This window comes from Myodes glareolus, chromosome 4 (assembly GCF_982192425.1).
Source record: "Myodes glareolus chromosome 4, mMyoGla1.1, whole genome shotgun sequence".
Taxonomy (NCBI): domain Eukaryota; kingdom Metazoa; phylum Chordata; class Mammalia; order Rodentia; family Cricetidae; genus Myodes; species Myodes glareolus.
This window is the reverse complement of record NC_142029.1, coordinates 117,351,286-117,366,148: the sequence shown is the minus strand read 5'-3', so window position 1 is coordinate 117,366,148 and position 14,863 is coordinate 117,351,286. Positions and strand designations below refer to the sequence as shown.

The window sequence follows — 14,863 nt, the reverse complement described above, 5'->3', positions numbered from 1 at the left end:
AAGTGGCTTTTTAAACATAAAGCAAAGAAAACCAGTCAACAAACTACAATCCCAGAGAACTTAGACAACAATGAGGACCCTAAGAGAGACTTTCATGAATCTAATCTACATGGGAAATAGAAAAAGACAAGATCTCCTGAGTAAATTGAGAGCATGGGGACCTTGGGAGAGGGTTGAAGGGGAGGGGAGATATAGGGAGGGGAGCAGAGAAAAATGTAGAGCTCAATAAAAATAAGAAGAGAAGAAGAAAAGGAGGAAGAAGAAGAAGAAGAAGAAGAAGAAGGAGAAGGAGAAGGAGAAGGAGAAGGAGAAGGAGAAGGAGAAGAAGAAGAAGAAGAAGAAGAAGAAGAAGAAGAAGAAGAAGAAGAAGAAGAAGAAGAAGAAGAAGAAGAAGAAGAAGAAGAAGAAGAAAAGAAGGAAGAAGAAAATTAAAAAAAAAATTAAACACGTACACCCAGTTTGAAGAGGGAAAAGGCCAAGAAATTGACAGTGGTGGATGCTCGGAACAGCCACACGGGGTCACCCTTCCACTTATGAAAACACCTGCCATTTAAACCAAGAGGCATCGTCTAAACTTTGAGATTGATTCTAGTCCAAAGCATACTGGCTACAACAAACCTGCCTGACAGGTCCCACCTAGGGCATCATTTGTCGTCGTGGCCGAGCCGTCAATGCCAGAAAAGGACAAGCAAGGATCTGGTGCTGATGTGAATATCCGGATAAGTCCCTAGACCACAACCCTCATGAAGGGAGATAGTACGGTTTTGTTGGTGGTGGATTTTACAAGAGCAGAAGGCTGTCGTGGGACAGGACCCTTGGCCACAGATCCGCTGATCATTCGGAGCGTGTGAAACAGCATCTTTTCTTGGTGCCGGCAAGCATAAGGAGGAAGGAAAATGGCGCTCTGGCCTGACCTCCATCAAAGGGTCAGCAGATCTGCTGGTGCCTTCTGAAACTTCCGTTGGTGAGGAAGAGACACGGAGTTATGGGCTGGGGTTGTGTAGGACTATTCCCCCAGCCAAACTTCCACCACTGTCAGCAGTTCAGGTGTGCCTCCTCTAAAGCAACCATCACAGCCGGTTTGACTGTTAACAATTCCCTTCTAGGAGGAGGAGACAAGGGATCATGGGACCGTTGCCTCAGTATCCAGCCACCCCTCCCAAGCAGCTGCATGCAGTTCTGCTCTGATTGCTCAGGGTCTCAGGGAGGGGCTAATGTATACAGGAGAGGAAGCACTAAGTCGATGTCCACATGGGGACGTCACCTATGGGGCGTGAAGCCTTCGGCCAGAGTTACCCTACTGCCTGTACTCTGCCTGTTGCTCCGTAAGGTTTCCCAGGGGGAACATGGTGGAATCCCACTTAGCTTGCTGGCCCTCAGGAGGAGAAGTAGACATTTTAGCAACAGCTGGGAATGTAGCTTGATGGTAAAGTATTTGCCTATAGTAGGAGGCCATGGGTTTGATTCCCAGCACAAAAAAAAAGGTTAATAAATTATTAACTAATATGTTAAGTGCTAAAGGAGCAGCTCAGCTAGGCATGCAGTTTGGTAACAATGCCTGCTACAGTCACCCTATCAAGCTCATTCCTCACACGAGAGAATAATGGTCTTGCTTGTTTGAGACAAGGCCACGCTGTACAGCCTTGGCTGGCCTTGAACTGACTCTGTGGATCAGGTTAGTCTCAGACCCACAAAGATCCGCCTACCTCTGCCTTCCAAGTGCTGGGATTAAAGGTGCGTGCTACCATACCTGGTTTACAATAGTCTTTTAAAATCTGATGTCCTTTGCCCTGTCGTCTTCACAAAGATTCGTCAGTTTAGACTTGGTGAAGAAGGACGTTTCACTGTCCCAGTGATGGTGGTCAGGGCCAAGGTTGGGATATGGTGTGTACTGAACAGTGTCTCGGGAGACCAGGCTGGCCCCAAACTCATTATGAAATGAGGACCTTGAGTTCATGGCCCTCTTTCTACCCTGGAGACTGCATGCACCTGGTTTAGGAGGCGCTGGAGATGGGACCCAGGTTCCGTATATGCTGGACAAACATTCCACCATGGAGATGGGACCCAGGTTCTGTACATGCTAGACAACCATTCCACCATGGAGATGGGACCCAGGTTCCGCACATGCTGGACAACCATTCCACCAACTGAGTTACATCCTCTATTCTCCCAGTTTCAGTTTCTTGATTGCAAGACACAGTAACAAGATTCTGGCCTAATGAAGAAGTGAAATTTCTTAGAAAATGACCAGAGAATTCACAGAATCAAAGGGACGACAACCAGACTCAGAATATGAGGTCCCCGGGGGACCTGGTGACAGAGCCCCAGCTGGGCCGCAGTGCAGAGAGCCAGCTTGCGGTTCTGTGTGGGTGACGCTGCCCTGGAGGGAATTCTGCCGAACTATTCCACATACCACATACCTCGGCCCAGAGACTCACTGTGTAAAAAGAGCAATGTCTCGTAACCCTGACAACCTGAGTCCCAGCCCTGGAGCCCACATAAGTACAGACTAGTGGTGCATGTCTGTAATCCCAGCACTCCTATGGCAAGGATTGAGGGAAAATGGGCAGAATGTTAGTCAAGTATAAAAGGGTGACCTCTGACCTCCACATGCACATTCACTTTCACGCATACATAGCACACGCAATACAATAAACACACACAAAATAAATAATAAATGATTTTTTTTAAAGAGATCACATTTATCTCCTCCTTATCCTCTGGAGACAGCCAAGGCTGTACATAGCACTAAACCCTAACATACACTGGGATTTTACACATACACGCTCAGAGACATGTTCATATACATCATTAAAAATAAATAATCTTTTTCAAAGGAACAGTAAGTTTTAGAGTAGAATGACTGTGGCAACAGGATGTAATAAAAGTCACTTAACTTAAACATTCTTTATTTCCAAATTTTTCCATTTAATATTTTTAGACCACATTTAACCACAAGAGAGTAAACCATGAGAGTAGATTTTGCCCATTGTCTTCCCGTTCAGAGGGTCAGGAGCATCTGTCCCCTCTCCCGCATCCACAGGGGGAGGCAAGGCACTGTCTTCTACCAAACTCACTCAAGGTAGGATTCGTTCAGACCTTCCCAGTTCTGTAGTTCAAGCAGCCTTCGCTTTGGAGGGAGGTCCAGACAGGCAACTTGGCAAGGAGAGGTGCTTACCGCCAAGCCTGGCCACCTGCGCTTCATCCCTGGCGCCGACATGGTGGAGAAGGAGAAAGCCAACTTTCAAAAGTTATTCTCCGACCTCTGCACATGTGCCATGGTGTGTAGCACACATGCACACAACACATTTTAAGTAGGTATCTAATTAAGGGAACACTGTTATCAGTTTTAGCTTTGTTATATTTGTTGGTTTGTTTGTTTCATTTATATGTATCTTACATGCATGCCACATGTACACAGGTGCCCACGGAGGTCAGAAAGGGCATCAGGTCCCACAGGAGCCACAGTGGTTGCGAGACACTGGATGGCTACATTGGGAACAGAATAAGTTCTACTTCCTCAGTGATGAAGGAAACTTATCCATTACCACCTTTCAGCTTTCTCTCTGAGCCCTTGGGTAGAGTTTCAGAATGTCCGCGAAGGTCTGGGAATGTCTGTGTTGCATCCTCACCATCTTGCAGCTTTAGGTTGTTTTCTCTCTCTCTCTCTCTCTCCCTCTCTCTCCCAGAAATTTGATTTAATCAGCCTTCCTTTGCTAACATTAAACATTATATGAGCATTATAAACCAAATTAATCCCTTTGTGATGCAGGCGTATGATAGGAACTACCAATTACAAAATTGTAAGGGACCTTTGCCTATTTGTTTTTCTGGCCCCTTCCAATCTCTGGCTGTTACTTTTCCTTTCTTGGTTATCTCTTAATTTATTCTAATTCGTGTGAAAGAAGAAGCAAAAGTACCAAATCGCAGTATTCTGAGATTTAAAAAATGCGCCAAGAGTAAATAAGCCAAACTCTAAGGACCCCCCAACTCCAGTGGTTTCTGCCCTTGGAAGAGCTCCTTCTCAGGTCCTAGGCTGAGAAGCCAAACACATGGATCTGAAGACAAGTGAGGGCCTGGATAGTAAATATGAGCTTGTGACCACCCCTAGCCACACCCAACCTCAGGACTTCCAAGACTCCGGAGCACATGTCCCCTATGGGTGGCTTCCAGGTACCTCTATCTTGACTGGAGACCCCCAGTTTCCCTCACCTTATCTGGAACAGTATGAGGGATTCAACAGAGACCAAAGACAGAGTGACCAGCCCCAACAGAGTGAATACTGGCAAACCAACTGCAAAGTTGGTGACACTTGCTCTTGGTAAAGAGAGGTAGGGCGTGGAACAAGGAGGGCAGCTGGAAGGTGAAGAGCAGTCTGGTCTCTCAGTAGCGGTGTGAACAGGCTTGAAGACGCCATAACTGGACATGCCCAGATACTGGGTCTGCTTCTCAGTCAGCTTGCTGAAGTAAGTAGGCAAGAAGTGAACCCCAGTGGGATATTTATCTGTGTGGGTCCACAGCTAATCTGTGCCATCACCTGGTTTGTGAAGGAGTTAGCATGGCCCATGGCACAGCCTAGTTAAGCCAGCCAACCTTCAGGCACCAGGATAATTTGGTACCCATTCCTAAGCCAGTAGTGGTTCACCTGGGGCTCGATGTTCACCTTGTCCACAGTGTTCTCACTGAGCTACTTCACATCGAAGTATGCAATGTTACGTACAACGGCATCATCCTTCTCCTCAAAGTACCAGCCAAGGATGCTACCAACACGGCCTGTGGTGGTGGCAAAGATGCTGCCATCCTTACAGGCCTTGTCACCTCGTAGCCCTCCATGGTAGCTTACAGTCCATTGATGAGTTCAGTCTCAGTGAAAGCCCTCAGGGCCTGGGTGCTGTCCTTGCCTACTTCACCAGAGCCTGCTCCCACTACCACCTTGCCTGAAATGATCACATCTATGACCTACTTAATGCCATCTATGAGGGACTCCCAGCAGCCATAGAGGTTGCCAAACTTGCTGTTGGTGACAGAATCATTGACGTTGATGGCAGGCACTTTCATTAGCCTGCTGGCCATCATTGTGTAGAGGTTGTGGACCCCAGTCATGGTCTCCTCGGAGATGCGTCGGATGCTTGACAGAATCTGTGGGTATTTGGATGTGGGAAATTCTAATTTTCCACTAATGTAAACATGGGAAAATAAGCAAAGGACTTCATTATATCTTTCTTTCATTTGGGTATTTAGTTAGGTCACCACCATCATCCAGAATCATATTGAGGGATCCATCCTTGAAGTGGGATGTCTGTTTAATGGACCATAGGTACTCCTCATCTGTCTCACCCTCCAGGCCTACACTGGAATGCCAGCCACTAGTCCTAAGTAGAGAAGATGTTGCACCAGGACCACTGCAGCTCAGCACCCAGGGCCACGAGTCTCAGAGAGGACAGCAATCTCTACAGTCACGTGTAGGCAGCCAGCCTATGCAAGTACACTTCAGTGGCTTGGAGGCCAAGTACATCTCCCAAAAGCATAGCAAACCTGGCTTCTCATTCTTGGCTCTGTCCAGGGCCTTTTGTCCCCAGGCAGACAGCCTGATGCCTGCCGCTTTGTAGGGCAGTTACTAGACATGCTGGTGGCACTTCCGCCATGACTGATGAGCTCAGTAAAGGGGGCTGGATAGCGTGGAGCAGGGGTCTGGATTGTTTCTTTATTGCTGCTATTGAGAAATGTTACTGACTTTTGTACATTGATCTTGCAATCAACACGTAACTGTCATTACTTCTAAGAAGTTGCTGCTTCCTTCTGCTCATAAGTGACCATGACACTCACAGATGACAGTCCTGACTTTTCATTCTCTTTCTCTTTGATATGTCATGGTGAACTAAGCTTTTAACGTGATAGCAAATCTCATGGCAGTAAATATTTTTATTTTGTTCATAATATTAAAGCAGATAAATGATGCTTGAGCTTTTCCAGGTGAAAAGCAAATGTTTCCCTACCACATCAGAGAAGTTCTTTTCTGGGCAGGAATGTGGCTCAATGGTCGCTTACTAACTCAGGCAAGGCCATGGGTGATCCCCAGGGCCTCAGATAAAGTTGTTTAAGGTTCCAATGTGCCAGTGGGACACAACCTGGGAGGGGGCTGTACATTTCTTTATGTTCTAAGTTTCCACTAATGTACATGTGGGAAATAAATAAACAAAGGACTTCCTTATATTTTCCTTTCCTTTAAAAAAAAATACATTGGAATTTTTCTGAAGTAGAATTATCCCTTGGCATTCTAAAGAATTAACTATAATTGGTCATGATACATTAGATTCTTAATCATTCCACTCTCCACTCTCTGCTCTGTAAACCTGATACACAGCAGGGTTCCTGCGTCCACGCTCACAGCTCAGACCGGTCTGTGAGGAGCTGTTGCTGCACTTCCTCCTATCAAGGCTCGATGCAGATTATATTGACATCATAAATTGAGGCTCAGTGCTTGGCTTATCTTTCTTCAAGGGAGGAGATACTAAAACTGAAGCTTCCAACCAGCAAAACCGGGAAATTTTTAAAATAATGTTTATCAAAATTAGAACTGGTTCCTTAAAAAGTTAATGAAGATTCGGAGCTGGGTGCAACTCCATGAGAGAACACCTGCTCACCGTGCATTTGTGAGGTCCTGGGTTCGATCCCCAGCACCAAAGAAGAAAAAAAACAGAAATCAGTTCCTACCAGTTTCCTAACCCAGAGTATTAAAAAAAAAAAAAATAAGTGTAAGTCTTAACTGAAATGAAAATGTCATTAAAAATATAAAAGTAATGGATTGTCCACACAGTGGGCCCCACAACCACTAGAAGAGCCCCTTCGTTCTTCTAACTTGTTTTATTACACCTTAACAAGTGTGCAGGTCATCAGGCACCTTGACCCACTCAGTCACCTCAATCATTCTTAAACGTCACTATTGGACATCAAATCACCGACCGTGGTGAACCTGTGTAACCACGGGTTTAGTGTCACGTATTAGTTGTATTTCTGTAATAAGTCACTTGGCCTCTCTGAGTTTCTGGTTGGTTCTTAAAGAACAGAATGAAAATCTTATCATTTACTTCTCTGCCTAGTCTAAGGAACAAATGAAATACAGCAAACTTAAATTCTATTAAAAACTAGGACTGACAACCAATCTCAGCAAGCCACAAATGGCACCCAGTGTCAAGCTCAGCAGAACCACAAAGCCACCTTAACTGGAGGCAAGGAAGTATACATGAGGCTAGACCACAAGTGCTCAGTCCAGAACCCCTTTCATCCTCAGTTTCTTCTGTCTGCAAGGCAACTGAAGGCATATATATACATGAGGCTAGACCCTAAGAGCCCAGTCCCCAGCCCCCCTCACCCCTCAGTCCCTTCTGTCTGCAAGGCACCAGAAAGTATTCTGAACTTCATGCTCTACACAGAAAAACTAGGAAGCCCAAGTCCAGCGACACCACCTTCAGCCGCTGCTCACCACCATTGCATGTCCCACTACTGGTTCCTGGGTCTTCCTCCCTCTTGCCAGTCTTCCTCTCAGGACCGTGTATCAGGGCACAAGTGCTCACCCCACTTCAGTAGGAAAGGGAGTTTCCATTTCACCTCCTCTCTTTGATGAGGTAGCAAGTGAACTGCCAATGTCTTCCCTCCTCTGTGAAGACTTAGCCCTCCCTTCCCTGGGGCAAAGAGGAACATGTTTTTCTGGTTATGGATCTAAGGAACGCAGGAAAACACAGGGTGAAAGAGCAAGAGGGAGAAAGGCTTGCCCAGACTAGAATGCTCTGCAGGAGTTGGGGACAAGATCTGAGAGTCTAGAAAGGGGAGGGTGCCGGGCTCTACTCCCCACATTTACTTAGACAGAGGTACGTGGGTCAGCTAAGCAGCAATGCCAGGGGCACTGGGTTTCCGGCTTTACCAAATACTTCAGTGTTTTTGGTATCCTAAATGTGTGTTCTGAATGTGCCATGGAAACTGCCAGGAGCCATCAAACTGGCAGAATGGTGCAGATTCAGACACTGGGCAGATTGGCAGTCACTGGGTGGAGAGATGACTCAGAACACAATAAGGGCAGAACCTTGATGCAGGCAGAGCTTATGACTGGGGTGGGGCTTCAGAGCTGTCAAAACATTTACAGCATCATATGTGTCCCAGCCCAGGAGACTGGCAACTGGGAGTCACAATGAGGTGGATCATGACCTAGAAACGTGATGTCTCTGGCAAGCTTGAGCTTGAAGCTTGAGACATGGTTCCGCCAATAAAGAACTTGACAGAAGAGCATGAAGACATGAGTTTGGTCTTCAGAATCCTAGTAAATAAGGCTGAGCTTGTGGCTCCTGCTTATAATCCCAGTATGGAGAAGTCAGAGACAGATGGATCCTGGGAACCCTGGCCAGCCAGCCTGGCCTAATAGAAGAGCTACAGGCCAATGAGAGACCCTGTCTCCAAAAAGCAAGTTGGGTAGTTCCTTGGGAATATGTATGATTCCTCTTACATGTGCAAACACATATGTGCACACATCATTAACAAATACAGAGACACCAAAAGCAAAAAACAAGAAAACCAAACCTGCTACAACACAGTAGATTACTGGCCTGGTGTGCGGGGTGTTCTTGTGTAAACTTGACACACAAGTTCGAGATACCTTAAAGGAGAGAGACTTACTTTAGAAGATGCCTCCGTAAGATCCTGATGCAAGGCATTTTCTTAATTAGTGATTGATGGGGGAGGGTCCAGCCCACAGTGGGCAGTGCTGTCCCTGGGCTTATTGTCATGGGTTCTATAAGAAAGCAGGCTAAGCAAGTCATAGGAACAAACCAGTACGCAGCACCGGTAAGAACCAGTAAGGAGCACTGGTAAGAAGCTGGTCTCTGCATCAGCTTCTGTCTCCAGGTTCCTGCCCTGTTAGAGTTCCTGTCCTGACTCTAAAGACACAGAACAAAGGGAGAATATTAAAAAGCTGCAAAGAAAAAAGGCCAAGTAACATAAAAAGGCAGAGCTATTACCTATTAGAATTATACCCAACTTCTCAATGGAAACTCTAAAAGCTAGACGAGCCTGGACAGATGTCTTGCAGAGAATAAAGATGTTGACCCAGATTACTATACCCCCCAAAATTTTCAACTGCCATACATGGAGAAAACAAGATATCCCATGAAAAGGCAAATTCAAACAATATCTATCTATAAATCCAGGCCTACATAGATACTAGAAATAAAATTCTAACCCAGGGAGGTAAACTACACCCATGAAAACACAAAAAACTTCATTCCAGCAAAACCATGCACACACCATTACCAACAACAACAACAAAACAACAAAAAATATAATAGGAATTAACTGTCATTAGTCATTGATATTTCTCAGTATCACTGGACTCAATTCTCCAATAAAAGGATATAGACTAATAGAACGGACTCTAAAACAGGATCCATCCTTCACTGCATACAAGAAACACACATCAACATCAAAGACAGATATTTCCTCAAAGTAAATGGTTGGAAAAAGATTTTCCAAGCAAATGGACCTAAAAAGCAAGCTGGTGTAGCCATTCTAATATCTAACAAAATAGACTTCAAACCAAAATTAATCAAAGGAGACAAGAAAGGACATGTCATAGTCATCAAATGAAAAATCTACCATGACGACATTTAATTCTTAACGCATATGCCCCAAATTCAAGGGCACCCACATTTATAAAAAGAAACATTAATAAAGCTTAAATCACATAATACCCTCACACATTGATACTGGGAGACTTCTGTACTACACTCTCACCAACAGACAGGTCATCAGACAAAAACCAAACAAGAAATAATGGCACTACCAAACATTATAAACCAAATGGACCTAATAGATATTTAGTAAATAGATCATCTCACCCAAACACAAAAGAATATTCTTTCTTCTCAGCACCTCAGGGAACTTTCTCCAAAACTTGCCACATACTCAGTCACTAAGCAAGTCTCAACAGATAAAAGAAAAATGAAATAATCCCTGAATCCTATCAGACCACCATGGATTAAAGTTGTATTTCAACAACAGCAGAAACAACACAAAGCCTACAAACTCATGGAACTGAACAACTCTCTATGAATTACTACTGAATCAAGAAAGAAATAAAGAAAAAATTAAATACTTCCTAAAATTCAATGAAAATGAATACACAACATACCCAAATTCATGGGACACAAGAAAGCCGTGCTAATAGGAAAGTTAGTGGCACTAAGTGCCTTCATAAAGCATTTAGAGAAATCTCATACTAGCAACCTAACAGGATATCTGAAAGCTCTAGAACAAAATGAAGCAAACTCACCCAAAAGAATAGGCAGGAGGAAATAAACTAAAAGCTAAAATCAATAAAATGGAAACAAAGAGAATATACAAAGAATCAATGAATGAATCAAAGAGCTGGTTATTTGAGAAAATCAACAAGATAGACAAACCCTTATTCAAACTACCTAAAACACTAAAAGAGCATATCCAAATTAACAAAATCAGAAACAAAACTGGGATATAACAGACACTGAAAAAATCTAAAGAATCATTAGGTCATACTTTAAAAACCTGTACTCCACAAAATTGGAAAATCTAAAAGAAATGAATAATTTTCTTGCTAGATACCACTTATCAAAGTTAAATCAAAATCAGACAATTTAAATAGACTTATAACTCCTTAGAAAATAGAAGTCATTAAAAGTCTCCCAACCAGAAAAAAGAAAAAGAAAAAGCTCCAAGCCAAATGGTTTTGGTGCAGAATTCAGCAAGACATTCAAAGAAGAAATCTACCTCAAATCATTCTAAAAAACAGAAGCAAAATGAACATGGCCAAATTCATTTTATGAAACCACAATCACCCTGACACCCAAAGCTACACAAATATTCAACAAACAACGAGAATTAAGAACCAGTTTCCCTCGTGAACATAGATGCAAAAATACTCAATCAAATATTCTCAAACCAAATTTAAGAACACATCAAAAGATTATCCACCATAATCAAGTGGGCTTCATTCCAGAGATGCAAGGATGGTTCAACATTTAAAAAAAAAATCAGACAATGTAATCCACCATCACATAAACAAACTTTAAAGAAAAATGATGATTGTCTCACTAAATGTTGAAAAAACCTTTGACAAAATCCAATACCCCTTCCTAATAAATGTTTTGAATGGATTAGGTATGAAAAAGACATAACCTAAACATAATAAAGGCAATTTACAGCAATCCAATAGCCAGCATCAAATTAAATAGAAAGAAACTCAAAGCAATTCCACTAAAATCAGGAACAAGATAAGGCTGTCCATGCTCTCTGTATCTACTCAATTATCCCCGGCCAGCAGGATGTGAACGGGGGTCCCTGATAAACCTAGGGGAGAGGAATGGAAGAGCAAGAGACATGAGAAATGATGGCAAGATCGTATTTCTGATCAAATCGCCATTTATTATTTCCTCAGAAGCTGTTATATAGCAAATGGGCAAGGAGGAAAGAGGAGGGGAGATGTGTCAGGTCTGTTGGAATTCAGGCCTGGAGATATCCCTAGCTGATAAGTTAATACTGAGGGTCTGTGATTGTTGACTAACAAAGGAAAATGCTAATGTTTTCTAAAAGCCTGGTGCCTGCAGGTCTCACTAGGCTAATGTCCTAGATCCAGAACTTGCCTGCATCTTAAGTTACTTGTGAACTTAAGATGGCTGTAAACAAAATGCAGATCTCAAAATAAAGGTCTTTGCTTCCAGCATTCAATATACTTGAGGTTCTAGCTAGAGCAATAAGATAACTAAAGGAGATCAAGGGGATATAAATTGAAAGGAAGAAATCAAAGGATCGCTTTTTACAGATGATATGATAGTGTGCACAAGTGACCCCAAAAATTCTACCAGGAAACTCCTACAGCTGATAAACACTTTCAGTGAAGTGGCAGGATACAAGATTAACTAAAAAATAATCAGTATAACCCAGACTCAGAGAGACAAATATAATATGTACTCACTCATAAGTGGCTTTTAGATATAAAACAAAGAAAAATCAGTCTACAATTCAAAGCCCCAGAGAATCTAGGCAACAAGAGGACCCTAAAATAGACATACATGGATCTAATCTACATGGGAAGTAGAAAAAGGCAAGATCTCCTGAGTAAATTGGAAGCATGAAGACCTTGGGAGAGGGTTGAAGAGGGAAGGGAGAGGCAGGGAAGGGAGCAGAGAAAAATACAAAGCTCAATAAAAACAATTTTTATAAAATTAGTAACCCTTCTATATAAAATGACAAGTGGGTTGAGAAAGAAATGGGGAAACAACACCCTTCATGATTGTTATGCTTTTGGCCCTTTAAGGGGCAAGCTATGCCCACTCCTGGTGACTCCAGACCTCTCCCCGCCTTCTTGGATCTCTCACTTACTGTCCTCTTTGGGAATGCACACCTCTCCCCATTTCCCTCTTTCTCTTCTCTCCCCCCCTTCTTCCTAATGGCGAATCAATTCCACACCAGTTAGGTTTTAAAGGGGTATTTATTTTGGGGAGTAAAAATTACATACACACAAACCGTCAAGAAAAGAGTCTAGTCGTTGGAGCAGGAGCCGGAAACAAGCGCCGGAACCAAGAGGGAGGCCGAACTGAGACTTGCGGCTCTTTTTAAAAGAGAAATATACCACGCCCCAGTGGGCTGGTATTTTCAGCGACTATTGACTGAAGGAGTGGAAGGTACTCCTGCAGCATCTCCCCCTTTTGTTTAAGTAAGAGAGTTCTAAGCCTACTATGAAATTATATACAGTAAGTGCAAACCTACAAAATTATATATGATAAGTACAAATATCTTATTTTAACTAGCTTAAGTCTTGTGTAATAAATAACTTGGCCAAGTCATGAGAGGAAAGTAGCTACATTTATCTAGTCTTCAACCCCATAGAAGATCCGAGAAGGGAAATAATGTTACCAGAGTAATTAGGAAGTGCAATCAAAGAACTTCCAAAACATGCAACAAATCACAGAGACAACTGGCTACCTGGGCAATCACCAAAGACCTGTTTGCAGCATTGGAGCAACCAACTTTGACTAAGGCCTAGAATAACTGACAAATTAGTTTAAACAGGCAAGAGATTTTTCAAAACCATCTTACCCTGTCTTGGCAAGATTTAACAGTTCTGTCTATCCATTTCCGGATTTTATCCATTTCTGGATTTTAACAGGCAAGAGATTTTTCAAAACCGTCTTACCCTGTCTTGGTAAGATTGGACAGTTCTGCTTATCCATTTCCGGATACCGTGTATTTGTCAGTAGTTGAGGTATGGGCAGTTCCTTGCCTAGAGGCTGGTTTTGTCAAGAAGACAAGCACCAAGTGGAGTGTCTTTGGTGCTCAACAATCTCTCAGGAATAGGTCGGTGTTGCCAGGAGTGATTGTGTCTCACTACACAGAACTCTAAGATTAAATTAAATGCCATTTTCTACAGCTCTTCAAAGAGGTTGAAGACTATTTATACAGAATATAATCTTTATGTATCTAAAGAACCTGATTAGTCTAACCATAAATATGACAGACATAAATGACTATTGATCTACAATTCTTAACACATATCTAACTTAAAGACTAAGAGAATAAACAACTGTGCAATAAATGAGGACAATAACCTCCAAATGTAAACAATAAATATCAATACATAAACAATATATAAGTATCTTAATCAGAGGTAGAAATGTACATTGCAATATGGTATACATATATTAATACAACATATATCAATACATAAAAAATGTTTTAAACAGGTAGAAGCATGCATACATACAATATTCAATATATGCCGATGTAATTATCTATAAACAATACTCACAAATACCATTATTATCTATCCAATTATCCTTTTTTTTCCCCAAAAAATCCCTGAGCTTATAAAATTCCTTTCCCAACTCTCAACCGTATACTAATTATAATCAATCCCTAAATATTGTTCCTAAACCTGAGGACAAACTTTGCTGAGAGAGGGGACATCGTCCTTTAGAATTACTTCCAGCTGTCATGGGGATAAGGCTCTTTCTGGAGGATCCTGTGAAAGTAAAATGATGGTTAAATTTCAAGGTCAATGTCTTTTAAAATTACAAACAGTCTCTGAGTATTGTCTGGAGGTCTGGTCAGAATGTTGTACAAGATGTGCACCATTTCAGCTAACCAAGTTGGAATCATCTGTGCAGCTGATACCCAAAACAGGACTTGTAGTAGCACTATCAATATCATGACATCATATCAACCGACTGGAGTTGTTGTTATGTTGTTATGGGGGGTACCATCTTCTTCCTGGAAACATCAAAAGTCAGTGCATGAAAAACTCATTGTTCATTGGGGAAAACTTAGACATTAATTATATAGACATATACAAACATATATTCAATGAAAGGTATGATAGACATATTCAATGAAAAGTATGATAGATATGAAGAAAAGCAAAGATGTTTTCTAAACTCATATTTCTTTCTGTCTCATATCATGGCTCTTGACATAAGAGAGAAACTCCAGAAACTCTGGGTTTTTCTCCTAAAAACAGGCTTGGAATTAGAGAGGGACCAAGCCAAGAGTCCAACTCAAAAACCAGCTCTATAAATTCAGAAATATGATTTAGTATATTCCAGAGCTTCATACTCACAGAACCTATTCAGTTTTCTTGATAATCCATATTGGGTAGTTATTTTTCCATCTGTCAGTATTCAAACATCCAGGGTCCTTTGAAATTTTCAAAGACGAGTGTTTTCCTGTGGAGACAAGAACAGAACCCTCCCCCCATTCTATGTTTTTCTTACCACCTGTATGGTCATCATCATCGTAGATGCTGTCATTTCTCCTTTCCAAGAGGTTTCTTCTCTTCACATCTAAC

At 42.2% G+C, this 14,863-nt stretch overlaps 1 protein-coding gene across 3 annotated transcripts; it reads right to left on the bottom strand.

Annotated features, from left to right (window-relative positions):
• Window positions 1-2,879: 2,879 nt before the first annotated feature.
• LOC146894762 (adenosylhomocysteinase-like) lies at window positions 2,880-7,722 on the bottom strand. 3 transcript variants are annotated; one of them, XM_085689942.2, is made up of 3 exons: window positions 7,484-7,715; window positions 4,964-5,139; window positions 2,880-3,207 (listed from the first exon to the last, which is right to left on the bottom strand). In XM_085689942.2, the coding sequence occupies exons 1-3, from the start codon at window positions 7,487-7,489 to the stop codon at window positions 3,117-3,119; spliced, it is 273 nt and encodes a 90-aa protein (XP_085546068.2). In that variant the 5' UTR covers window positions 7,490-7,715; the 3' UTR covers window positions 2,880-3,116. The 3 variants fall into 3 exon arrangements, 1 of the variants encoding a protein (XP_085546068.2); XR_015001958.2 differs by lacking the exon at window positions 4,964-5,139 and having other exon boundaries at window positions 7,467-7,722; XR_015001957.2 differs by lacking the exon at window positions 4,964-5,139 and having other exon boundaries at window positions 7,484-7,722.
• Window positions 7,723-14,863: the final 7,141 nt, after the last annotated feature.

Excerpts from the sequence above, each read along its gene's own strand:
- LOC146894762 (XM_085689942.2), bottom strand. Across the intron at positions 3,208-4,963 it reads TCCCTCATAGATGGCATTAA|GGATGAAGCGCAGGTGGCCA; the intron begins GTAGGTCATAGA and ends TGTCGGCGCCAG.